This window comes from Rhamphochromis sp. 'chilingali' (genome assembly GCF_963969265.1).
Source record: "Rhamphochromis sp. 'chilingali' genome assembly, chromosome: 20".
In the NCBI taxonomy this organism is placed as follows: domain Eukaryota; kingdom Metazoa; phylum Chordata; class Actinopteri; order Cichliformes; family Cichlidae; genus Rhamphochromis; species Rhamphochromis sp. 'chilingali'.
The window spans coordinates 8,998,840-9,025,713 of NC_137947.1; the positions used below are offsets into that span (position 1 = coordinate 8,998,840).

At 44.0% G+C, this 26,874-nt stretch overlaps 1 protein-coding gene across 6 annotated transcripts; it reads right to left on the reverse strand.

The window, feature by feature from the left end:
- Nucleotides 1-109: 109 nt before the first annotated feature.
- Nucleotides 110-25,956, reverse strand: srfb (serum response factor b). 6 transcript variants are annotated; one of them, XM_080869379.1, is made up of 8 exons: nucleotides 24,847-25,956; nucleotides 17,453-17,719; nucleotides 7,713-7,953; nucleotides 5,290-5,454; nucleotides 4,912-5,022; nucleotides 4,263-4,403; nucleotides 1,195-1,271; nucleotides 110-649 (listed from the first exon to the last, which is right to left on the reverse strand). In XM_080869379.1, exons 1-8 carry the CDS (start codon nucleotides 25,495-25,497, stop codon nucleotides 566-568), a joined length of 1,737 nt encoding a protein of 578 aa, XP_080725505.1. In that variant the 5' UTR covers nucleotides 25,498-25,956; the 3' UTR covers nucleotides 110-565. The 6 variants fall into 6 exon arrangements, with proteins under 6 accessions (XP_080725505.1, XP_080725503.1, XP_080725502.1 ...); XM_080869377.1 differs by having other exon boundaries at nucleotides 4,263-4,460; nucleotides 5,290-5,451; nucleotides 24,847-25,955; XM_080869376.1 differs by having other exon boundaries at nucleotides 4,263-4,460; nucleotides 24,847-25,955.
- Nucleotides 25,957-26,874: the final 918 nt, after the last annotated feature.

A 26,874-nucleotide genomic window follows, 5' to 3' on the forward strand; every position in this document is an offset into this window, starting at 1 on the left:
CAGATATGTGCGCACACACTGACACATGCTTGTGCACAAACTGCTCACACTGGAACATTCAGACAAACAAATGTCTCTTTGGCTGGTGTGAAGCTGTGGCACTTTGCTCTGTGTGTGTGTGTGTGTGTGTGTGTGTGTGTGTGTGTGTGTGTGTGTGTGTGTGTGTGTGTGTGTGTGTGTGTGTACACACATGTAATTACATAATGTCAAAATAAAGAAAAAAACCACACACACACGCGCAAAAATAACACCATCAAACGGCATAGAAAATAGGTTCCGATGATGGATTTAGCGCTATATCTCCTATGCATCATATATATATATATATTCCAAAATATACTGTGTAAGGGCCTGCCACACATAGGCCCTTGATTTTGTGTGTGTGTGTGTGTGTGTGTGTGTGTGTGTGTGTGTGTGTGTGTGTGTGTGTATGTATTATAAAGTCACATTCAGAAGTATGATGTGAACCCACAAAGGAAGGCATCAATAAATAGAGATGTCAGTCAGTGTGTGTGTGTGTGTGTCCCTGGGTCTGCCGTGTTAAACAGCTCCAGCCGTCTGTCAGTCACTCTTTGAGTTCTGTGCTGTTCACCACCTGGAGCTCCGTCAGGTTACTGCTGCTGCCGCTCGACTGCTGGCCAATCACCATCTGGAAGGCAACAGAGCGATGTCAGGAGACACTACATCAGACAGCCATCGCACGTCATCACATCACACAGCGCGCAGTGCAGATGGAGATCCTGCTAAAGTGCATGCCATTTATCACAGAGTGATGCTGCAACAGATGCTGATGTTTTCTCTGTTATGTGTGTAGGCTGCGGTCTTATCTATTAGGAGACGTTAGATCCAATTAAAGGACTATTTCTCCTATTCCAGTTCAGTGAGGGGATTTTCCCATCTGCATATAGTATAAAATACAGATTAATTTGATATAAAATGACATCAATAAACTCCTAAATATTCAAGTTCTGGTTTCCATGCACTGACAAGGTGGTTTTGAGTCTATAGCATGTGTAGAAAACAAGTAAGACACTATGCCAGCTTTCATTCAAAAAACAAGAGCCACAGGCTCGATAGAGCCTGTGGCCTCCTGAGTGCCAGTGCTCTGTTAGGATGCATTAGTGCGGTCACATGGCATGCTGGTTGCGTAGGGAATTTGAGAGTTTCACTTGTAAAATGCAGATCTTGCCGTACTGGGTGTAGCTGCACTGCTGAGACAGGGATCTGCACCGTGCCTGGAGGTGCTGTGAGGAACACCTGAGGGACACCACCTATGTGAAGAAAGAAAGAAAAAAAAAAAAGGAAAAGATACATTGATTAGAATTTATTGATTACACTTTTTTAACCCTTGTGATGTCCTCCCGATTTGCATACAATGCAGTTCATCAGGGGTCAAAAATGTCCCCACTTCATTTGACTGTTTTTTAAAGTATAAAGTATAAATTGTCAATCAATTCAGTGTTACACCTTAGTTTTACTTAAGACCAACACATTAACACATAATTTACCCAACATTTTACATTTTAGGGCCACCAGACCTTCTTTACAAAAAATACACCCTTTTTTTTAGCGAAAACAAATTGAGAAAATAAAATATTTAATTGTTTAGATAATTTTGACTATCTGAATAACTAGAGAGTGCTGTATGTTGAACTTTAGTGAGAAAGTTTTTTTTCAAGCATTTATAAATTTTTAATGGCAGCAAATAATCACACTGGTGGTCCTCAGGGGTCAAAAATGTCCCCACTTCATTTGACTGTTTTTTTAAAGTATAAAGTATAAATTGTCAATCAATTCAGTGTTACACCTTAGTTTTACTTAAGACCAACACATTAACACATAATTTACCCAACATTTTACATTTTAGGGCCACCAGACCTTGTTTACAAAAAATACACCCTGTTTTTTAGCGAAAATAAAACAAGAAAATTAAATATTTAATTAAATTAAATATTTAAAAAAAATTAAAAAAAAAAAATTAAAAAAAGAATTCTCACTAAAGTTCAACATACAGAGTGCTGTATGTTGAACTTTAGTGAGAATTCTTTTTTTGAACCATTTATAAATTTTAAATGGCAGCACATAATCACACAAGCAACAAGTATAAAATATCATCCATCTCTGTGTTTCAAGGTTTTATTCAACTTTATTTCAACTCATTGCCTGACAGTTTTCTATATTTTGGCATGGTAGGAGGGCATGAGTCTGAGTGAAGGCAAACTTTCATGAGGACAAAGGCGTGTCCATATTTGACCCAAGTGCAGGAGGAAGCTCAGGTTTATTCCTCTGCACTGGTCCCATCATGGACAGCATTCTTTCTGCAGTTGCAGGCCAAGGGTCATATACAGTAAACAAGCTGTTACAGGTGATTGTTTTCTTTTGGAAACCTGCAATGTTAGGGACAACTCGTGTCCTGACTGCAGGACAGACGGTTTGCCATCGCACACGAGCATGTTCCATGTACAGCTGGACCTGCATCACATGCTGCCCATGTTTTTGTCTCAAAGTTCCCTGGTTTACTTGGATGTTCTGTTGGAGGGGACAGAGTCCTCTGAAGGGGACTTGGTGCTCATACAGTCACATCAGTACCAGGATCTTACATCACAGCAGGAGGAACACCCACTTGTGTTTCAAGTCAAGTCAACACCAACACACACCATACACCTCAAATGGGAGCACGTTTGTGTCATGAACGACGATCATCTATTGTGTCTTTATCAAGAAATTATGTCCTTTTTGTGCTTCTATGATTAATCTTGTGTCAGCATGAAAACTTCTCTACCAGACTCAGGATGTCATAAACTGGCCGTAGCGACTCTACTGGATGCACGGCAGTAAGAATCAACACACCCACATATGCCTACAGCTGCATTCGGTCCATTTTTCTTCCTCTCTTGTTGTCCCTCCTTGTTCATCATTGAGTTGGCTGTAGAGCAGGTCATCTGCTAATTGGATGGTTGTTGGTTCAATCTCTGTGTGCTCTAGTCTGGAGTTCTTACCAAGGTGTCCTTGGGCAAGTTACTGAACCCCAACTTGGTCTCTGATGCATCCATCAGCATGTGAACGTTAAAAAGCAGAATACAAGCAGAATACACTGTGTATAATGCTTTCAGTACTCGAGTAGAAAAGCCACTGAAGGAGTATGGGACCTGGCACATGTGCTTGGACTGTGGTAGATCATCTTTCTCTGAGGCACATGAGAGAGTCATGCATCGTCTGTCACTGGGAAGGTTAGAAGACCAGATCAGTGTTTCCTCACGTTACTGCAAATATTCCTCTGTCTCAGCTGATTCCTCTTTCCTGCTTGATTCTTTGTCTTCATCATAATTGAAATGGATGATGTGTAGTCCTCTGACACATCTTCTATTTCAGTTTCACATTCTGAAAATTCAAGAAACTTCAAGAAGCCCAGTCACTTTCTCTCCAAGCTCCTCAGACTACCATGTCCTGGATGCCTGAGAACCTACTTGAACATAGTTCAGATTCTTCATCACTTTCCTTCACTTCATAGCCTTCTTCCACTTCTGCAGGTGGCTGATGTGCTTTTTCAGAGAAAGGGTAGCATGTGCTCTAAATATTGACAATATTTTCTATATCTTCTAACCCTGGATCTTCCTGAACATTGATTCTCCCTCCTCATTATACTAGAGGACAATATGTGCTTTGTCCTACTGGTCATTGCTTTGCACAACATGGTAAAAAAAAGTATGCTCATCAAAGTATGCAAATCTCCAGTGCTTTTGAGGATACTTTCTGTGTATGTATTATTGTAGAGTCTACCTTACAATACGAAACACTTTGATGCGGCTGTTGTTGTGATTTGGCGCTGTATAAATAAAATTTCATTGAATATAGAGCACCTGCCTCCTCATTGTGCTGCCTGTTGTGGTTGTTATGACCAGTGCTTGACCCGACACATCAGTGATCCAAGATCAAAGATGTTTGAAAGCAGTATGGTGTGAAAATACGGCTCTTTGCAACACTTTGTACTTTGGGGTCATTTTTGTCCTACGAGGACCACCAACGTTATAAAATTCAATAAAAACCACATAAATAAATCAAATTACTTGAAACTTATTCCAATCATTCATAGTATAGTAATGAATAACTTCTGTTATTTTCAGACCATTTGATGAATAAAAAACACATTTTTGATAGCAAAAGATTTCTTTAGAGGACAAAAATGACCCGTGGACATCACAATTAATTACAATGCAATCCACATGAGCCACTCAGGAAGCTGTGTGTGCTCGGAGCCTCACCTGTGTCTTGGGCTTGTGCGTGGGACACCTGCATTGCCGAGGTCCCCTGGGAGAAGGCGTTGAGCACAGCCAACCCGCCGTCTGCCAGCGTGGGCGTGGAGGCGTACATCACTGTGTGCGGGCTGGGGTACATCATGTGACCTGCCACAGACGTTGGCACTGATGAAGTGACAATGGTTGCTGGGAGACTTACTGTGGCTGCAAGAAGAGCCAGAAAGGGAGGGAAGCGTCATTCAATGGGTTAAGTGGTGTTTATGCACACTGGCCAGCAGATGGCACTTCATATCTATCCAAATTCAACTGCTAACTCCTACTCATGCAATGTAGAGTGGCAATATTACTCCGTCCTCTGGGAATCAACTCATCCAAACAAGAGGAGAGCAAAAACAAACAGTGCACACAGTAAGAACACAACATATTATGACCTAAAAGGATTTTCTTACTAAAAATTAACAATCAAAAACTCACAAAGGGATCCCATTTCCACTCGCCATCATGATGGGAATAATTATGTACACTGTAGTTTTAATGTTGTGGGACCAGTGTGCAGTTTTTGTTAAACTTTGGTTCACTAAGAAAATCTACAAACCCTGTTTGGAACACGTAAATCTGCCTGAAAGACACACGAGTGTCTGTGTGGTTGGCCTACCAGTGGAGTTTGTAGAGGTGTGGGAGATCTCAGGGCTGCTGTCACTGTTGGAGGTGGGCTGGGTGTTAGGATGGACCTGGATAGCTTGGAGCTGCTGGGGTACCCCTGGGCCTGGAGAGACACAGCGGGCAAAAAGCCACTACGGTAAGTCATCAAACACCTCGCCCAGGCCCAGAAGGGCTGCAGTAGTGTGTTAGGGATGAGGGGTGCAGCAGTGAGGACAGCGAATGGTAGACGAGGTAGAAGTCATGCAAGCAGCATTAGGTACATGATTATAGAGCAGAAAAGGGAGCGTTAGCAGTGCTAGCAGCAGAAGGTTTATGAAGACATGATTAGCACAGGACACGCACAGTCGTGGCAGCATGCAGAGCATGTCACCTGTGAGGGAGACAGCAGCAGGGAAGCGGAAGACAGCCTGCTGTCCCTGCTGTGGCTGTGGGGTGACGGCCAGGGCCTGACCATGCTGCCCCTGGAGGGCCAAGGAGTGCTGTTGCAACTGACTCAGAGGAATGGTGGGGGTACCAGGAGGGAGAGGAGTGCCTGCTGCAGGGGTGTGCACACAAATACACGCACGCACACACACGCACAGACACACACACACACACACACACACTCTAAGGTTAAGTCTAAATATGAAAGGATAATGCAGTTTGAGAAAGAGCTAATACGTTCATTTCGCATGGAGTTCACTGTCACTGTTAGTCGTTTAATACCTTCAGTTGCTCGACATTTTGGCAGCACTTTAGGCTGGAAACACACTTTCTCTTTTTTTAACATTTACCAGGGCTTTAATCAATATGTTTTTTTAACGTTTAGAACACCGGCCTGATAACGTGACGGCAACCAAACAAACAGAATGAATGATTTTCCGTGAGTGAGTCTCACTTGCAAAGCGTGTTTTGTGAGTCTTTTAAACTGGATTTTTTAAATGTAGTTATTTCCTTGGACAATGCTTGATGCTCTTATGTTGGCGTGATAGCCTGACACCGATGGCATGGTGTGAATTGTGCCACCAGCGTGCACATAAGTGCACAAAACTATCAACTTCTACACATTCCTACAAGGTCAAAATTCCACAGTGTGCTTTGGGTTAGCAAGTGACGCTTTTATAAAAGGTCACCGACTGAAAATAACGCAGAAGTTGAAATTTCATAGATAGCCACGTGAGTAAACGACAAATCAGAGGTCACCTAGTGGTGTGGCGTTTACTTTCAGCACTCAAAGGTGTGTGTTCAAAAAGCTGTAAAACCTGAATCTGCAGGCGTGTGATAGGTCATGTGACGTAAACACTAACTAGGTGAAACTGTCCTTTTGTAAATCCCAAATCATCCACCTGCTGCACAACTTGTTCTCATCTTCCTCCATCCAAGTGAACTAATGCCAGCCATTTCATTTCTAGAACGTGACTCTGGAGCTACACCCTCACGTTTGGTCATATGCTCCACAGACAGTTGCTGGAGTAGGGTGGGGGCAGGCCCCTTCAAGCTGTCAGCTGAGGAGGCTTTAGTGTGGGAGGGTGTGTTGTTCCACCTGGCGCTGCTGCTATGTGCCAGACAGGTGGTGAGGGGGAGAGAGGGCGCGAGTGAGCGAGCGAGAGAGAAAGCAACAGAGGGTGCGGTGTGGGGGGGAGAGAGCGAGAGAGAGGGAGAGAGAAAGAGAGAGCGTAAAGGTTGCAGAGTAAGATGGTGAAAGAAGAAAAAAACCCACATTTTTTTAAAAAGGCGGGAGGACAGAGGCACTGCCTGGCTGTCCTTCACACGTCAGTCAAGATAACAAATAGTCCCCATTAGGCCATCGTGTGTCTGCGCCGTCAGACGCTGTGGCGGAGCACAGACAGCAAAATCTAGCGAGTGACATTACTGTCAGTGCTAAGATAATACAACTCTGACGAGCACTGGGCATGTTTGGCTTCACAGCTGTAGCGACACTACTGTGACAGAAGACAACATGGCAAAGACTGCCCCCACTGTCTAACAATCCTCAGAACTGTGAACAGAGCAAATAAATATTCCAAAGCATCCTATACAGAAGGAATCATTTTAAATATCTTTTATTGAATTTTTAATATTTCTAATGCCTTGACGGGCAACTGTGATCCTCTTGGAAGTGCCCCTATAGACCCGTATCTGAAAAGGGGAAGCGTAATGAACAATTAAGGGAGAAATCATTTAGACACTCTGGAGGGGACCTCAGATCGAAGCCTGCAGCCCTAAAGTCCTCACCGACTTCCCTTGGGTTTTAAAGCGTCTGCCCTAAATGAAGGGTCACGTCTCGGTCGAGACCACTCTGTCTCCACAAAGTCCGCCTCACATCCTCATATATAATGTCAGCGCAAGCCACCGATCCTTCATTGAATATTCATGACTAATTATGGCCCTTGTTCATCAGCCCTCGCTGCCAGGTCTATTGTGTCCCTCTCACCTAATTATTCCTGTCCCCAAGTGACAATCAAAGGCAGGGCCACTCGCCAACAGACGTGGCTCCCCTGAATACTGGGGGCTTTGTAAAAACCCGAGTGTTGGCTATGAAGAGCTGTTGTGTGATGTAAACAGCCCAGAGAGAGAGAGAGAAGGGGGGGCACGAGCACTCTGAGATGACGGCTGAGGTCACGCCGCAGTGCCATTTTCATTCTAATCAGCTAATAAGCTAGACAGCACGATGACATTAACAAAACATGAAGGCCAGCAGGAGTGTCTCTTCCAAAGGATGAGGTCAAAACAAACAAATCATTAGGAGTATAAAAACTGAGCTGTGGATGATGAGGACGAGAAGCCCGGGTGGGTGTTTGCTCTCCAACGTACCGGGCATGAACGTGAAGCCGCCGGGCAGCTGCATGACCCCCGTGGAGGCGCTGGCAGTCTTGAGGACGGTCCCGTTGGCACTGATGTTGCTGTTGGCCGAGACGGGGGCCAGGTAGTTGGTGATGGGAAACGAAGATCCGCTGCTCACCTGCATGGTGGTGGAGGTGGTGGGTACTGTGGACTGGGCGCTGCTGGCCGAGCCTGGCAGGGTCGCTACTGTGAACGTCGGCTTCAGGGCGTCCTGTGGGAAGAAACCAAAGGGTTTAGTTCGGCGTTCCCCGGCTCGTGTCAAAATTCTGAAAACATGTTCCGAACTGGAAATTTAGGACTTAATAAAGCCTCGAATTAAAAACTTCAGCTTAAATGAGTAACTGTTCAAGGTGGCGTTTTTGAGGCTAGCATTTCCAGCTCCAGAAACGCCAACAACTGCACACCTAAAACAACACAATTAATGGGGCTTTTCCTCCACGGGCAGCTGAACACGAGGACGGTTGAAGGGAGAAGCCTTTAATTCTCGGAGCATTTCAGGGACCAATGGATGGCTGACATAAACCAAAGCAGGTTTTAACAATCACAGGGCAAATGGCATAAACAAGCTAAAGAAACAGCCTGGGACTCTTCTAATTGCATCCATATGTAAAACAGTGAGCAGCACAGGGAAGCATTTCTCTGCACGACGACACCGAGCCTTGCAAAGAGCAGCGAGATGGATTCTCAAGTCAGCTCCGAACGCAGGGATTTTATTATGAATGGCAACTTCAGACTAATTGGAAAAACATTTGAAACCCCATTAAAATGCAACTCCATAACCCCCGAGAGAGGAAAAAAAACAAAAACCTATTAAAATCATAACAGTGAGAGCGAGGAACATGACTGTGCATCCTCTTTTGTGCAACACCTGACTACTCGGCATCAGCCATTTATCATCTGCAGCCGTTTCTCCTGCAATTAACATCCAGCCCTACCCGATCTGCCGCCGCTTTATAATTTTGTTGAGTTTCTATGACAACTAACTGACCGCGTAACACGGCGGCTTTGCAAAAATAAAATAATACCTTTTTGAAAAAGGCACAGAAATAAGGCAGATGAGGCAAACTTGAGATGAAAGGATGTGAGATGTAGCATCGCACCAAAGAGCTAATGCGAACATCCATTGAACCGCCGAGCAGGATGTGTTGGCGAGTGGGCTGCATGATAAGAGCAGAGTAGGCGTTAGGCCGAGACTATAAAGTACATCGAAACCCACCGTGCCCGTTTCTACACACTCGCACAAGCTCTTATTCACATGATACTAATGATCTCTAATAGCACAATGGGAGTAAGCCTACACATTAGAAGGCATTTAATAGTTGGCACGTCTATGTGGGTTCAGTGTTCTTTGAGGGCTTGAGTCCAGGTGATTGGATTCAATCAAAGAGAGCTGCATCCACATCCAACAGGGATCCTCGGACTCTTAACATTTCCACAGAGGATTTAAAAATAAAAATAAAAAAGGATTTTTAATTTCAAAAGCTAACCCTGATGTGGCCAACATATCAGCTCCCTTTAGTCTGGTTAGAAGCAGTCATCATATATCACCCCGTCTGCTTTTTTCAGCTGCATACACAATGAAATATTACATGGATATAATACAATTACCATTAACTTGCTGCACTATTTGTCAGCTGCCTATGAACTCTGGAACTTGCCCCCTACCCCCCCAATGTCATTTATACTGTCAGCAGTTTGAGGCCAGCCAACTTCCTGGTGATAAACGATTAAAATATTTGATGTTACAAGCTGGAAAAAAAAAAAAAGAAAAATTCCACCTCACGTTAGAGCATATTTAGGTGGTCGGTTACGTGGCTGGATCCTTCAAAGATGCAGAGTGAGTGAATAATAAATGTATAATGTCTGGAAAACACATCTGCCTGCAACATCACACCGGCTTACTATGAGGAAGCAAGTGAAGCAAGCGTACTGCATCTTATAGGGTTGAAATTCCAAAAAAAAAAGTAAGTGTGCACCTGCTATTGATAAGAGGAAAATCATATAGAAGTAGGCGAAGCCTTCTTCTCTCAGTCCTATTGGCTTTTATATGTAACTGATAACGTGGGTGAGAGGTGGAGAAACCAGCATGCTACTGATAAGCCCTTCCAACCACACACTAGCCATGCAAACACATAAATGGAGCTACTGTAAGGACAAGCTTGCTGTCTTACGCCACACTGCAGTCTAATCAAATAGTAATATTTACAACAGTCTTTTAGCATGGCTCCGACTAATCATTAAACAAAGGCTTTTTTTTTAAAGCCTATAAACTCCTCTAAGTGTCGCAGTTAACGCAGAGTCTTCCAGACTTCACTCTCTTTAACTGTGGGGTTACAGACAGACAAGTCTGAGAAAAGCTGCTCCGCTTACAAGAATCTACAAGTGCAAAACTTTGCACTGCTCTTAGTTAGCTGGTCCACTCAACTCCAGGCTCTGCTGAGGGGCTGTGACAGTTCAAGGTCCTTTACCTCTTTAGTTAAACAGCAGCTGGAAAGTCGGAGGGGGGAGGGCCTCGCAGCGCTGTTCTGCCCTTTCAACCAAAAAGGAAAACGAAATAAATTCACACAACAACAGCCTGTCGGCCATTTGCTATACTATAACTGTCATTCATCAGCGAGTGATTGCTGACAGAGTGAGGCACAGCTGTCACTGCACCGTCCTTCTCCCAGGAGGCTTAACAATGAAACTAAACTAAACTAGACAAAGGGGGGTAACCGGGTCTGCACTGGTGCACGGGCCACAGGTATCACTGATGGCACAGAGGGAAAAAAGCAATGAGACCACAAGTAAAAATGGAGATATAAAGTATTTCATGAAAGCCAACAGAGCTTGAAGTGTAACTGTAGGGTTTTAGCTACAGTAGCAGTAGAAAGTGTGTGTGTGTGTGTGTGTGTGTGTGTGTGTGGGGGGGGGGGGGGGGGGGGGGTAGACTGCGCAGAGTCAGACCTGTGTGTGAGGTTTGAGACAGGGGACAGGACAGGGGCAGAGTACAAACAGCTGAGGGCACAGACAGCTGGCGGGAAACCTGAGCACCTCTGAGGGAGAATTAACCCTTTCCGGCCCGCAGAGGCAGCAGGAGGCCACGTGTAAAGACGGCTGCCATCTGACACCAAGCAGCTCTCACCGTTCAGGTCGCAAAACACGACTCTGAAGCAGACAGATATGCCGCTCTGAAGAACTGCTCCGTTTTTTTTAAACGTGTGTCTTCTGCTTCCTGTCCCTCCTGAGATCCAATAGGGAGCAGGGGTTTGGCATTCAGAGGGTCAAATAGAGCAATTAGCCTTTGTGCTAGTCAAACAGTCCAGCCGTACCCCCACTATCTCTGTGACCTACATAGCCAAGTTTGCTCTGACCTACTGGTTTGTTTGACCATCTCCGTGTGTCTCCTGTTCAACTGGCCCGTCTATAAACGGTGCTGGCTTTCATTTCAGTCACGGCGGTGCATAGTAAACATAGGCCGAGGTGGTGTAATGCATTCTTTCAGAACAGAAGCGAGAGCAGAGGATCATTCTTGTGATGTAGCCAACGCTTCAGCTCTGTCATTTCCTGCTTAAGCCTCGTTCATCTCCTATCTCAGTACACGGTTACAAAATGATACAGCATATTAATAAGCATGAACTCCACCCCTTTTTACCATAACACACCAACAGTCTGTTTAGCAGATAACACTTAATATTGGCTCCGAATTAACTAGTCAGTAAGTTATTGTTATACTTTTATATTGTGTTGACTGCAGACGATATTAAGCGGCCGCCTTGGTTCAGATTACTGAGTGGATGGAAATCTCAGCAGGTACTTTTTCCTGCCCACTTACATCCTACCACATATACACAATTACCGAAATCTTAAATCATTACAATCACTGTATGCGAGTTGAGAAAACACTCACAGTCATGACTGCAACATCTGCATGAGTTCAAAGGGTAACGGTGAAAATAAAAAGGTACCAAGACTGTACCTTCAACTATTTGTTCTTATCCAACCAAATTCTCACTGGTGGTCAATCCCGACTGTGACTTTCATAGGGAGAGAAAGTTACATCAAGGTATGATCTGTTAGTTTTGGAAGAAATACTACAAGGAAAAAAAAAAAAGTGCTTCTACAACTGTGACTTGCCCAAAACGGTGACTGATAGCTAATTAATGTTTACATTTACAATGAATATTACTTCAAATGGTAAGTGTTTAAGGCTTTATGTTTTAAGTCTCAGCATAACTATGGGTAAATTTTAATACAAAGGGCACTAATAGAGGTCTCAAACTGCTCATTCATTAACAAGCACATCCATACACTTTGCTCTATGCTAAACTATCTTTCCCAACACACCCCACAAGGACTCTTTGACATGCAGACTGGAGGAGTCGGGAACGAACCTTGGTGTATTTAGGAGGTGGCCAGCCGCAGCCTCAAACCACTAACATCCATCAGTAGCAGCAGCCACACCAACCTGGATGTAAACTGCTGATCTAAATAAAAGTTGACTACAGTCGACCCTTTTATTTGTGGTTTTCAAATCAGCCTCACTATGGCTCAGAACACTAAAAACTAAACTAAACCTAACCAAAGCACGACCTTGTAAAACATCCAGCTTAGTATAATGAGGTACCCCAACACAGCACATGAAGGCAAAATTTATAGTTGTGCAGTGGAGGGCTGAGTCGTATCCAGTAAGAAATGAATCTTTGGGAGTCAGACTGCGCAGCCCTTAGTTTGCTATGCAATCTATTTTACAAGACAGGAACATCTTTTTCCCCAGCGATGGGGGGATCTCAAGTATTACACATCCTGGCTCTCCTCTATGCACGGTGAACATATGAAATTTAAAAAAAACAAAGAAAAAAAAACAGATCACACAAAATATGAGAAAAAAAAAAAAAAACATTCGCACATCGAGAATATGTTCTTATAGCTCTTTCATTTCTCTTAAATTTTCTGCATCCTCAAGGTTTGTGTACATGAGGAAAAAAATTAAAATAAAAGCTTCCCAACATTCGCAGGCACCAAACAAGGAGCCGTTTTAAAGGCGGAGGAAATGAGAGAGTAATTAAAAAGGGAAGGACACAAATGATTCTCTATTCATGTGGGATTAATCATTCCAAATTGAAGGTGACAACTGGCAGGCTAGTCCAGTGTTGGTTGGAGAGCCCATTGTGCAGTTTAATGGTGGCTGGCCCTCGTCTAATCTCCCATTTGCTGGCTCCCATCTCCCAGTCTGTCACCCTGCCAGCAACATGGAATTTGCAGCTCCATTTGGGACTGCTAAAAAAGGCAAGGCAGCCCAAGTGGAGGAGGTGCAGCCAATGGCGGCTGACCTGTCCAGTTGCTTGCTGCAAACTTAAGGGGGAGGTGGAGGACGGGATTGCGAGGCGGGGGGTGGATGACATGGCTTTTGTCGCAACGTTGCTTTCCACCACCTCCAGCGCGATCGACGTGCTTCATACATGTTTACAGATGTGCGATATAAGCTGTCAGATCTGTTCTTCTCCAGAACTCGGGGCTGCCGGGGAAAACAAACATGCCGCCGCTCAGTCAGGACAAGTGAGCTCACTCTGGACGTTTTCTGGTCAGTGTTGCGTGGAAAAGTGAACTGTGATAATGAGCGCAGCAACAAATAAACTTCACGAGGAGCACAACAGCAGTGACACCAGCAACCAGAACCAAAGAGGAGGGAGGGGGGAGTGAGGGATGAAGTACGGGAGAAAAGGAGAAGGAAACAGTGCGGGTGGGAGGAGGGGGAAAACCAGAGCCGACTCTGATACTGAGAATTCGATGCCAAGATAGATCATCTAAGTAAGCATAAGTTGTGGGATTTGCTATCCCCTTCCAAAAATAACCCAAAAAGCATAAGAAACAAACATCTGCACTGTAGGGACGTAGTATTACTCATAAACTATCTCCAAAAAAAATGCAAGAAATGCGCAAAAAGCAACAAATCTGCCCTCTAATGTGGTTTCATTTCTCATGTATTCCACCTTTTCCTCTTAACATGCCTCACTCAGACTCTACGTCACACATCACTCTCCCACAATTCCTTTCAAAAGTCCTGAGAGGACCGTCTTGAAGTTACTGCTGCTTTTATGTGTGCTGACAGAGCAATAACAACAAAAAAGCGAGGATTTTCCACAGTGAGTCACACACTAATCTTAATGTCTTATCGTCTCAGGACTCCTTTCGGCTCGAATAAAAGCACTCTTAGGGGGAATGAACTGATCCTGCACTGGAAGACTGCTGAACGTAGAGCCAAAGCAACGCTTCAGGAAAGAAGTCTGTGCCGACTAATTTCGACCAATATCTAGGGGAAAAATGTGAGAACATTTCCACAGCAGCTGCTGCGTTTTACCACAAAGAAGAAATCAGAGGCAAAGACACATGACAGCCCAGCTAGTGACGGATCGGTCCAGTCAGATGGAAAGAAGACACTGCGCTGCGAGGCAGAAAGGAGCTGTCCATCATTTCATAAACAACTATTTGAAATGAAGAACTCCCCTCCCCCATCATGCCAATTTACTCGTGATGTTTTATGTTTAACAGTGACGTGTGGCTTTTTCAGGTTATAGCTTAATAACAATCTATCAGTGCACAGCTTGGTGAATAGACTCATTTGCTTTCTTGCATAGGAAATCAAATGGATAAGATCCCACTACCACAGTCTTTATATTTTACCCAGCATCGCAACGTTACCAGAACTGGTTTTACTTTGTGAAATGTGCAACATGCTTACATCTATATAGCAATTGATGGATGGACCTCCCTGAGCCTGGTTCTGCTGGAGGTTTCTTCCTGTTAAAAGCTAGTTCTTCCTTCTCACCCTCCCAAAGTGCAGCATCTTTGATCGTTGGTGTTTTCTCTGTGTCGTTGTAAGGCCTTTACCTTACAATGTAAAGCGCATTGAGATGTCTGCTGTTGCGATTTGGTGTTATATAAATAAAGACAATTGAATTGAACTTTTCCAGCTGACCACTCAAAGTGTTTTAAACTACAAGTCACGCTTAATCTTTATTCTGTGTATCTCCCACTACTTTATCTGCCTCACATCCACGGCCAATTTAGAGCCACCAATTACACCCAGTATGCATGTCTTTGGACTCTGGGATGAAGTGAACACAGATACAGGAAGAACATGCAGACTCCAAAGCTGGGGTTCAAACTGAGAACCTGCTTACCTGCTTGTGACCCAACAGTGTTAAATGCTCCACTACCATGCCACTCAAATGTACTGCAGACCAAATCATTTCTCCTTTAACTTCCTAGGACCTGGCGTCCACATATGTGGACATCACATTTTGGGTTGTCTAACCCAAAATACAAAGCTTTGTTCTACAAGGGCCTGATATCCACTTACACGGACGTTATACTGCCACTGTTTTTCAAAATTTAAAGCGAATGTCCTCATATGTGGATTTCATTTTTCTCAAACAAAAATCAGGTAAAAAAGAAATCAATAAAAAATCTGGTAATTCTTTGTTTTTACATTCATCAGGTCCCAATCAGCAAAGAGAAATCAAAAATGCATGCCATGAAAGAGTTCACACATACAAATAAATCAGAAATAAAGGCTTGTACTCTAAAAGACGATACTTGCTCCAAAACTAGGGAGACTTGAGCTTTTCCGATCCAAGGAATAATTTCAGGCATAAAATCTTCCTTTTCTCCAGTACAGACAGAGCTACGCTAGCCATTTCCTTTGTTTTCCAGGCTTTTCGCTAATCTAAACTAAGCCGCTGTGTGCTTGCCTCGAGAGTGGTATTGAAAGACAATCAGTGAACTAGCTATTACACTGTTTCTGTTAAGCCCTATCAGTTTATTTTGTCATTTGATTTTATGAGCGATGCTAAAGGCACCAAATTACATCTACTTCAATCATCTAAGCTTTTCCTTTTTGCTTCTTCAAAAGGTTATCCGCTCCCCCACCAGTCTTTGCAAAACCCGGATTGTTTAGACTACAGTGGAGTGTATTCATGACATACTATTCCTGATGAACAGCGTCCAGACTCGGCAGAAGTTCACGCTGCAAGCACACACATAAAACGATCCCTCGCATTCGAGGGATCCGATCCACCTGCTTGTCCTGTCCTAACCGCCTGACGAAATCTCGCCCGCTGACGATTTCTGCTGCGTCCCACTGTACACAGGGGTTCACGAGGTCTCACGCTAGCCTCCCACACTCAAAACTGCAGTTGGGGGTGGTGGGTGGGAGTGGACGCTCAGAGGTCACAGTATCACAGCCAGTCACCCAAATAGCTGTCACATGAAATGGGACGAAAAATGTTTCCAATACACCCGCTCATATCTACTTCCAGAACCCACCCCCTACCCCCCCACTCCCTGCCCTCCATATCACTAAAATGAGAGGAGGTGGTGGTGCTGGTGGTGGAGGAGGGTGTGTGTGTGTGTGTGTGTGTGTGTGTGTGTGTGTGTTGGGGGGGTGAATCACAGGACTCCAAAGACAGCTGCAGCTTATAAGGAATGTGAGGGGCCTCAGCCAAGAGTGCAGGCAGGGAAACCATACCATATATGGCAACAGAGGCAGAACTAATTTTTATCAATGAGCAGAGCGGGCATGAGAGTGGCTTAACATGCAAAGGTTGATCTCCCATCCCTGACGATGTATGGCATGTGTTAGTTAGCGCCTTGTGAAAACAGCATGCGGGCAAACAGTATGGAAGTGTGCGTCTTCAAAGGGGAATACTTAAGCTGGGTAAACAGTCGAGGGAATCCAGCACGTGATTGCACAAAGCTGACAACAGCCACCGATCAATTCAACGCTTCAAACCCTTAGATGTTTTAAAGTTCAACGACACAGAAACCAAACTTTTTCATTCAAACTTAAAATAATAATTGGGAGAAATTAAGTGAAAGGTTACCTGTTGTATTATTATTTATCATTTCTATAATGACGCAAATTGTGAAAATGCGCAACATCCAAATATTTTAAGACTCACACATTCTGTTAAACAACTCAAAGTGAATATCAGACGTCTCTGTCCCAAAAATCAAACGTAAACAGCAAAAGCCTCCATATAGCAGACCGCGTGTTTCTCGTCCAAACACAGCCCAGGCCTGCAGTGATTTATCTTCACGAGTGTTACGAGGTTTTCCTGGATGAGGGGTCAAAAAGGTAAAAGTGAAGACGGCTCTCTTTTTGGTGGAGCGGGGATAAATTCTGCACGTCTTATCCGGCTTTCCCTTCTGCACGAATGCTTTGAAGGACTACTGAAGACTTCTTGGTTTCACTGAAAAAACGATTTGGTGCCCAGAACCAAACCGCGAGCCCAAACCAGAAGCCTCACATGTTAACGGGCAAAAGTTCAAAAGTGTGTTTACAATAGGACAAAGATTATTTTCCACAGCTGCTTGTGGGTTTGATTTATTTGTTCTCCTTGTACGCTGGCCTTTTCTGGAGAGATTTCCCATTATATCCATTAGCGACTCTACTGTGCTTTATGAGGGGTTTTGGGGTTTTTCTTTAATTTGCACTGAAATCCATATCTCTATTAGAGAACAGACAGTGAGTCACAATGACTTTAGTACCTGAATGCAGGAGAGATGAGCTGTGGAGACAGATACAGGAGTGAGCGCAAATTATTAATAGTTGACCTTTGCTCTTTTGAAACGAGGCAGCGAGTCTTATTATTTATTAAATGTTTGTATTTTTTGTCTTGGCCAGCTGGAGGACCGGCCTGCAACCGCTTTCACTTTATGATACTCACCTTTGTGTCGCCCATGCTCTCCGACTCCGACACCTGGTAGGTGAGGTCAGTCTCCTCAAACCCGGTGGCGCTCATGCGCTGATCTGTGGACGGGTCGGAGCGCGGCGGAGAGTCTGGCGAGTTGAGGCATGTCTGGATCAAGGCTTTGCCCGTTTCACTGGTGATCATGGGCTGGAGTTTGCGAGTAGCAAAAGTGTACACGTGACCCGTTTCGCTGGCCACAAGTAGCAGAACCTGGGTTCCCGTCAGGGTGGAGAGTTCATAGGCCTGAGAAAGTGAGAAGAAGATGTGATTAACCGACCGAGAGAACGGGCCAAGAGTCGAGCTAGAAATCCAAACATCAAAAAAAAAAAGAAAAAAAAAAAGAGCTAGTTCGCCAAATTAGGGCTTGGATTACCTTCACATCATGTGCAAATTAACCCTAAAAATGGAGGAGGGAATGAATCTGTGGGAAAACAGCCAAGAGAACACTAGAATCTATAAATACTTCTTTGGTGGACTCTGACGTATAGCACAAATGAAACTAAAATAACACAAGATAAGGCTTCCCAGAATAGAGAGTGTGATATAGTCGAGAGACTGATTGCAGGAAAGTGCAAGCTTGATAGACAGGGGGAATAGTAGTAACTGAGTATTGACAGGAGGAATATTTTAAACACTCAGAGGTGGCTGCCTGCAAAACACGAGGTCTCCGTCGCACTCCGCCGGCTCGTCATTCATCGCACAGCTTGCAGACACTCGCATTAAAGCTCCCCAGAGCGAAGGGAGAAGCACACCGAGATTCAGCTCCATCCAACGCACACACACGACCGAGTGCACCCTGATGCTGCACTCGGTGTGAACTCCTGAGAAAGCCTTTATCTACATGAGTCATCAGTTATCTGGAGGATGCTCCTGGTGCTGCGAAGGCACAGTGCCGTTACCATCGCCTTGGCAAGCACAGCGTACCCAGAGCCGAGCTGACAGATGTGCCGTTGCAAGGTGGAGCGGAACACACTGTCAGACGCAGCAAAAAGGGGGAGGGGGAGGACATGAATCACATTCAAATTAAAGCGTTTTATTGAGCAGTTATAAAACCCATGTCGCTGTCCGAGTCTACTCCACCATAGTGTGCTCATTATGGACCGTATCTGTCCTGTCTTCACTATCTGACCACATAATCGGCTTTAGTGTGCAGTAACATGACGACAGAGAACATAAAGGCTAATGATGACTAGCTGCAACTGCAGCGGCTCGCCGGCACGCTGCACTTATTTAACCTGAACGATTCGACTCCGACTTAGTGCTGCCTGCAGAGGAGGGGTCCCTAACAACAGAGCTCGATGTTTGGCCAACATCCATGACAGAAAAGGAATAATTTATCAAGTTGAGAGTGCTATGTGGCAACACAAGCTACATAGTGCTTTAATAAGTTTCCTTGCTCTGCTGATTTTTACATAAATATTTATGACTGCAGGGCGTGTGGTGGTGCTGCTGGTGGCGGTGGTGTTCCTCTGACTGTAATTGGTTCTTATGCCACAAAATATGCCAGCCAGGTCTATTTATCAAATAACTGAGAAAAAAAAGAAAAGAAAAGACCCATCCACAAACAACTGAAAGTAAATGTAGTTTTAACCCACTCCCACCCAAAAAAGGGTTTTCAGGGTTTGTCTTCTTAATTAATGCAAGTCCCAAACTTAGTCTTAAGAGAAGTCAGCTGTGGGTTTAAATCCCTTGAAAGTCTTGGTTGGTCTTCCCTTCTCATGCAAAGGCGCATTCAGCAATTTTACAAAGATGGGCACAGTAAGGATCAATCGCTTAACTCAGCGGCCCCCAACCTTTTTTGCGCCACGGACCGGTTTATGTCCGACAATATTTTCACAGACCGGCCTTTAAGGTGTCGCAGACAAATACAACAAAATAAAACCAGTACCGGTACCAAAAAACAGAAGATTTATTCATAACACAAGGGGAAAGACCCAGGGAAACCGAGTTAACGATAAAAACGCTAAAGAGAAAAATTAAGATATAAACCGACAAAACCCCTGAAAACCATATATTTCACACCCAAGCCTCAACTCCTGCGGCCCGGTACCAAAAGACTCACGGACCGGCCCGGGGGTTGGGGACGCTGGCTTAACTTACATACACTAGTCAGGTACAACTTGCAAATACTAGGTTGAACCCTTCTGCCTTCAGAACCATCTTTGTGGAACTGTCCCATGATGTTAATCTCCCATTCCCCCACATCCCAAAGTGCTCTACTGGACTGAGATCTGGTGACTGTGGAGACCGTTTGAGTACAGTGAACTTATCGTGTTCAAGAAATCAGTAAGATGATCTGAGCTTTGTGACATGATGCATCATCCTGCTGGAAGCAGCCTAGAGAAGATGGTTACACAGCAGTTATAAGGAGATGGACATGGTCAAGTAGGCTATGCTGTTTAACAGTTGGTACTTAATCACCCACACTATGTTGTTTGCACCATATTCCGATCATACTATTTGCATGTTGCAGAAGAACTCAAGACTCATCAGATCAAGCGAAATTTGTCTGATTTTAGGCTCGGTTTCATGTTCTTAGCAGATAAGGTGGCACCAGTGGGGTCTTCTGCATCTGCGGCCTATCTACTTCAAGGTCTGACATGTGATGCATTCAGAGATGCTTTCCTCCATATCTTGGTTGTAACCCGTGGTTGTTTGAGTTACTGTTACCTTCCTATCAGCTCGAAGCAGTCTGGTCATTCTCTTCTGACCTGTGACATAAACAAGGCATTTTCACCCCGTGAACTGCTCCCCATCTCTCTTCTTTGGAGCATTCGCTATAAATTTTTGATGGTTGTGAAGAAATCCCAGCAGATCAACAGTTTCTAATATACTCGGACCAACCTGTCAACAACCAGGCTTCAATCAGTTAAATCTCCTTTCTTGTATATTCCTGAGCTCCATTTGAACAGCAGGTCGTCTTGATCATGGCTAACGTACTTAAATGTATTGAACTGCTGCCATGTGATTGGCCGATTAGACATCTGGGTTTTAAGAGTAATTGAATAAGTGTACCTAATACAGTGGGCAGTCAGTTTATGTACAGCAGCTATCTCAAGTGCTGAAAATAATATTTGTTCTAACTTTTCAGAGATATTCTCAGAAGGATTTGATGATTGTGTTACTAAATGTTTTATTTTATTTTCAGACCAAATATGCTACTTGAAGATAAGAAGCAGGGCTCTGTGAAATTGGCAGCCATCCTTTAATCCTCTAAACTTTAGTAGACTAAATTATTCATCATGTAGCTGAAAAATCTAGGACTGACCCATACTGAAGTTCCAATTTGGCCAAAGCCAATGCCTCTCCTTTTTTGTATTTCACGCTACCATTAAAAAAAACCCAAAACACTAAAATATTTAACACAGCAGATGAATATCAGCCATTCAGCTGAGACTAAATGCAATCGTATGTCAATGTATTCCTGAGGAAAAATGAATAACTGCCAGATACACAGTAGTTTGCAGTCCTTCACCTTCTATGTCAAGAAATAAATAAAATACTAATAGAAAGTTCCTGAAACCTAACACTGTGCCTTAAAAGTCTCATAAAATCACCAAAGTTATAAGAAAAAGAAGCAGAAAAATGTATTCTTTACTCAATTTTATTTATATAGCACCAAATTGCAACAACAGTATTTTAAGGTAGAGACCCATTAATAACAGAAAACAAAAAGTCCCAAAAATCATATGAATCCCTTATGAGCAAGCGCTTTGGCTACAGTGGGAAGGAAAAACTCCCTTTTAACAGGAAGAAACCTCCAGTAAAACCAGGCTGAGGGAGGGGCGGCCATCTGCCACAACCAGCTGTGGGTGAGTGAATGAAGACGGGAAAAACACATGCTGTAGAAGAGAGCCGGAGATTAATAACAAATAATTAAATGCAGAGAGGTATTTAAAGACATAGTGAGTGAAAAAGGTGCTGGAAATCCCCCAGCAGCCTAGAACTATCACAGTGTAACTACTAAGGGAGGATTCAGGGTCACCTGATCCAACCCTAACTATATGCTTTATCAAAAAGGTATCAAAGTTTAAAGCCTAATCTTAAAACTAGAGACAGTGTCTGTCTCCTGAATCCAAACTGGAAGCTGGTTACACAGAAGAGGGGGCTGAAAGCTGAAGGCTCTGCCTCCCAGTCTACTATTAAAAATCTAAGAACCACAAGTAAACCTGCAGTCTGAGAGGAAAGTGCTAACGAGCTAACCGCGCTAACGACATGCAGCCCGGAGGGGCTGCACGGCCTAAAACCCTTTCATTTTCTCAAAACTCGACAGTGCGCCTTATGTATGAATTCTGGTTGTGCTTACTGACCGCGAACCGATTTTATGTGGTACACAGCGCTCAGCAATCTGTCAAAAAATGTTTTAATATGACTTTGCTAAGCTACGGAGCTGCACCGCTTGATGGATTGTCTTGGAGGATTACGGCTACCGGGGAGGAGCCTCGCGGAGTGATACGTACTCTGTGTGTATAAGGACCACAAATGGCACCTGTTCAGAGACGTGGTGCAGCTGTGAAATCTGTCTCTTTGTTATTATGCGCAGCGTCTATTAGTTTACATTTTGACTGCACAATTGTGAGCTTTTTGTTATGCACAAAAACAACATTTTCTTTTATTTATGGACCATGATTATTTAATAAATGCTGATAATTTATTTTTGAGTAATTTCTTCATGTACATCTACGCTGTATGTAAATAAAAGTGCCCGTGTGACATCTGGGACACAGTGTGACTAAGAACTCTCTTTTTGTTCTTAACTTATGGCTTTAAAAAAAAAAAAAAAAAAAAAAAAAAAAATCGAGATATATATCTTATATCGCCATCCAGCTAAAAAATATCGAGATATGAATTTTGGGTCATATCGCCCAGCCCTATTATCTGGCTTCATGGGTAGATAAAGCTGGGTGTCATCTGCATAGCAGTGAAAATGTATGCTACACCTTCTAATGATAGTGCCTAAGGGAAGCGTGTAAAACGTAAACAGAATTGGTCCTAGCACGGACCCATGTGGAACTCCATAATTAAACTTACTATGTGAAGAGGACTCTCCATTTACATGAACAAACTGGAGTCTATTTGATAGAAATTATTCAAACCACTGCAGCGCAGTACCTTTAATACCTACAGCGTGCTCTAATCGCTGTAATAAAATGTTATGATCAACAGCATCAAACTCTGTACTGAGGTCCTGCAGGACAAGCACAGAGATGAGTCCACTGTCAGAGGCCATAAGAAGATCATTCGTAACCTTCACTAAAGTGGTTTCTGTACTGTGATGAGCTCTGAAACCTGACTGAAACTTTTTAAATAAACCACTTCTCTGCAGATAAAAGGAAGTTTGGAGATTGGCTTGCAATTTGCTAAGGACGCCGAGTCAAGTGGTGGCTTTCTAAGTAACGGTTTAACTACCTGACGGCCTGTGGTACATAGCTGATAAATAAATATAGGTTTATCCTTCCTTGAGCAGTCTTGCAGGAATTCTGTCTAGAAGACGATGGTTTGGAGCAAATAATGTGTGTGACGCTGACAAGTTATGATTTCTCTAATGGTTACAATTTTATTTGTGAAGAAATTCATGAAGTCATTACTCATAGGCACAAAAGCATTTTTAAAAAAAATGTAATATTTCAATTAAATGACAAATCATTCTTTCATTAAACTCATCAAAGCAGGAAAAACTTTAGGTGTAAGTAATAGCATAATGAATATATGGACGCACTCAATTTAGCCGAGGCCATTCCACAGCACTGCACCTGAGCTGAGTCACACATAATGTTCTTCATACCACTTGTGCTGCTTTCCCCACTATAGAAAGTCATATCATATATGCCACATATTAGTACTAATTGAGTAACCCTGAACCTCAAACTGACGTAATTATTTAACAGTGTGTGTTTACAAGGCTGCAAGCTGAGGCACACATAAGAAGAGAACAAACAGGCCTGTGCTACACTAACTGCATCCTTCAAAATGAAAGTGGGCTCATCCTAGACCAATCTATGAATCTTCCCACTCCACCCACCTGTCATTTTCTGTGATGGCTGGCATAGTGTGGGCAACCTTTTCAAAAAAAAAAAAAGAAAAAAAAAGAAAAAAGAAAAAAAGAAAAGAAAACCATCCCCACACTGTGTCAAATAGTGTTCATGTTGCCAAGAGCCTACATAAAGACACCTCAGTTTCCACGACAACAGTCTGGGATACATAAAAAGAGAGAAACACAGCAGAGCGCATGGTGCAGCCGAAGAAACACAGGGACAAGTTAAAGGAAAGAGGGGGAAAAAAAAAACTCCTGGACTCCAATAAAGCACCTCTTACAAGTGTTTATTTAAAGTCATGATGAAAAGTGGTCGAGTCCACATCACAATAACTGCTGGGCTTGTGGTCAACAGCTGACCCCAGCTCAAGTAATCCACTCTCCGTGACTCTATACCAAACGGTGGTGTTTTATTGTGGCATCAAATCATGTGGGTGAGCTGTGAATTTCCTCAGAAATGTTGCTTTAAGGAGACAGTAATGAGAGCAGTTATGACTGAGAAGCAAGGTTTGTCATCTTTAATGTCGCCTGCTTATGAGCAAGAGTCAACTGACAAAACTGGAAACCAGGACAAGTCATCAGTGAGACTTAGACGTCTGTGTAATGTACAGCACCATAATGCATGCACAGACAGACAGCACCCCACCACCACCACACAACCCAGGCTTCTCGCTTCTGTCTCAGTGTTCTTTGACCGTTCTTTGGTCTGTTTCCCTGGGGTTTAGTTAGCTGTTGGCACATACAGGCCGACTGCTGCTTACTGCCACATGGCTGCCGCCTGTAAGCAGTGACGGAGTGAACAGGCTGTGACTTGTGATGAGAACTACATCTAATAGTTGCAAGGATGTCTGTGAAGGTGTGTGCGGGTATGCATGCATGAATCAGTTTATACGTTTCTGTGTGTGATAGTTGGGATTGGGGGTGTCATAAATAGACCTGTCATTTGCTCTATTCTATTTAAAGCCCAGTGGCTGTCATGAATGTTCTGACTTCCTCACATCCACTGAGTCACTTCTGGACCACAATGGCTTTGTCTTTCATAAGAAATACACTGACACAAGACTGACATCAGGTCAGCAGCATGTAGGCTCACATGAAAAAAAAGAAAAACCCCAACCCAAAGTCTTTCTTGTGGTTATTGTAATAACAGATGCACACTGTCCCAGGGTGTTGTGATTTTTTTAAAAGGTTATTAACAAGTGCACTTCCATGAATGACTGCAAAGCACCCTACAGTGTGACACTGCTGTACTTCCAGGCCAATCAACAGCTAAAAGAGACTCTCAAATCAAACGCTGGCGCAGCTGGATGAGATCCAGACGCATAACCTGACTCACCTTCTTCATTATGCCCGTCTTCCTCTTACTGAAAGTGGTGTACCGTCTCAGCTTGTTGTCAATAAATTCCATCTTTATCTTTACGCGTCCACGTGTCTTCTTGCCCGGCTTTGCCCCGGCGACCCCTCCGGGCACCATGCTGTAACCTCCGGGAGATACTCCTACCTCCTGCCCCGACACCGCAGCCTCCATCTCCCCTCTCTCCCGCTTCACCCCTCTCCTACTGTCCCCAAGTGAACCCACGGGTTCGTCATCATCTCCGGAGTCCGAGTCGTTATCTGAGCCGCTGCACAGAGGCGCACTCTCCCGGTCCGGATCGAAGCGGGTTCCGTGAGGCAACATTACTCCTGGACTTAAGCCCACCATGCTGCTTTGAACGGAAGTCTGAAGAGGGTTTACACCGGTCCCGTTCCCCGGCCTCGCACCTCTCGGACCCCCTGGACCATTAGCTCCCAGCATCCCAATGGTATCTCTGTCCCCCTGTCGCCCTGCAGCACCGGTACTCTCGCTGACCCCGGGTAGAGCTTGCCCTGATCTGACAAGAACGGGACGAATCCCGCTGCCGACCAACCCCGAGCCGTGTCCTGTGGTACCCCTGCCTGAACCCGAGCCGTTTCCAGGTGGTGCCGATCCAACCTGGCTCGGTAACATTATATATTTACTGGAGCGAGTTTTTTAAACACCAGCCAAGACAGCTGGATTCGGTTGCCTCGTAAATGACTGATAAAACGCATACACGTCCGGGCCACGATATGTAAACAAACCCGACCAAATGATGGTTCAGAGACTCCAGGAAATTACCGAGACAAACTTTCGAAAGTGATGCTGCCCCCAAGACCCTTCAACCCCGGCTCAGTTTGCTTCACCCTCCTCCTCTATTTCCAAAACTCTGAGCACTTTCTCAAAAAGGAAAGCGCGAAGAGCGACCTCCATATTGCTGCGCCACGTCACCTAGTCCGCCATGTGAACCGAAAATAGCTCGAGTGTCGATTTGCTCGCACACAAGTCGAAGTTTCTCTCAGATAATGTTACAGTATTTCTCTTTCCGTGTGTCACAAACGAACATAAACCTCAAAATTTAAGACAGCGAAAGCGACAGCGGAGTAATACCTCAGCCGAGGAACTACTTCCCTCCTTATAAAGAGATACAATGTTTCCTTATTTGGTGCTGTCTCTCCTTATTTGGTGAGTCACAGCGTCGTGTACGGATTGGCTGAGGATTATCTGAGGAGTGCTGTCATTGGTCAGCGAAGCACACTAATTAGAATAAATACCAAAATGGTTGCGCTAACCGACAACGTCACCGTGGAGAAGTAAAAAGGCACTAACATAACAAAACATCCAACTTTTATTTTATTTATTTATTTTAATTACCCACAGGTTGTGGCGCCTATACCACACAGCAAACTCCCATTTTCCCGGAAGTTGAACTATATCATCTCCTTTTATCTGAAGTGCATGTGTGCGGCACTGTTACTGTAGATAATTCAGCAATATGAGATCATTTAAGGTGCCAGATTATCGCACATCGACTTGAACAGGTAATGTAACTGTAATAGGCAAGTTCCTTTGAGTATGAAGCCTGCTGCTTCCTACCAACTTTTTAATAACGCCACTGTAAAGCAAGGTGCAGTCACTGTCTGTTTACTTCATCTTGCTCACCTTTGCAACAGTTCCTGCCCACTTAGTAAAATGTGTTACCAGTGTCGTCAGAGATGGCTTCCTCCTCTACAAGTGGACCTGACAGCAAAGAAAAAACAACTTAAACTGATATCATTCATCATTAGGTTTTCTTTGAAACGTGTAATCCGTATTCATTTAAAAGAAGAAAAAGGTATCAGAGGGAAATCAGTCAGAGGCACTTAGGTGCACTGTTTGAAACGATGGAACAACCTCCACCCACCTGGTCTTACGGGCAAGTTAAAACAAACGCCAGAGTTTTGAGGCATTTGAAAATGGTTCACTGGCAGGATGCTCAGGGGATTTTTATTGCAAGTGAACTACAAAATCGAAAGTTCGGTGAAACGC

Bases quoted from the DNA above. Each gene is read 5' to 3' on its own strand.
- srfb (XM_080869376.1), bottom strand. From the start codon at position 25,497: ATGTTACCGAGCCAGGTTGGATCGGCACCACCTGGAAACGGCTCGGGT. The intron at 5,023-5,289 runs GTGACATGCTCT...GTGTCTCTCCAG, and splicing joins TGCTGCTGTCTCCCTCACAG to GCCCAGGGGTACCCCAGCAG. The intron at 1,272-4,262 runs GTGAGGCTCCGA...TTCTTCACATAG, and splicing joins CGCACAAGCCCAAGACACAG to GTGGTGTCCCTCAGGTGTTC.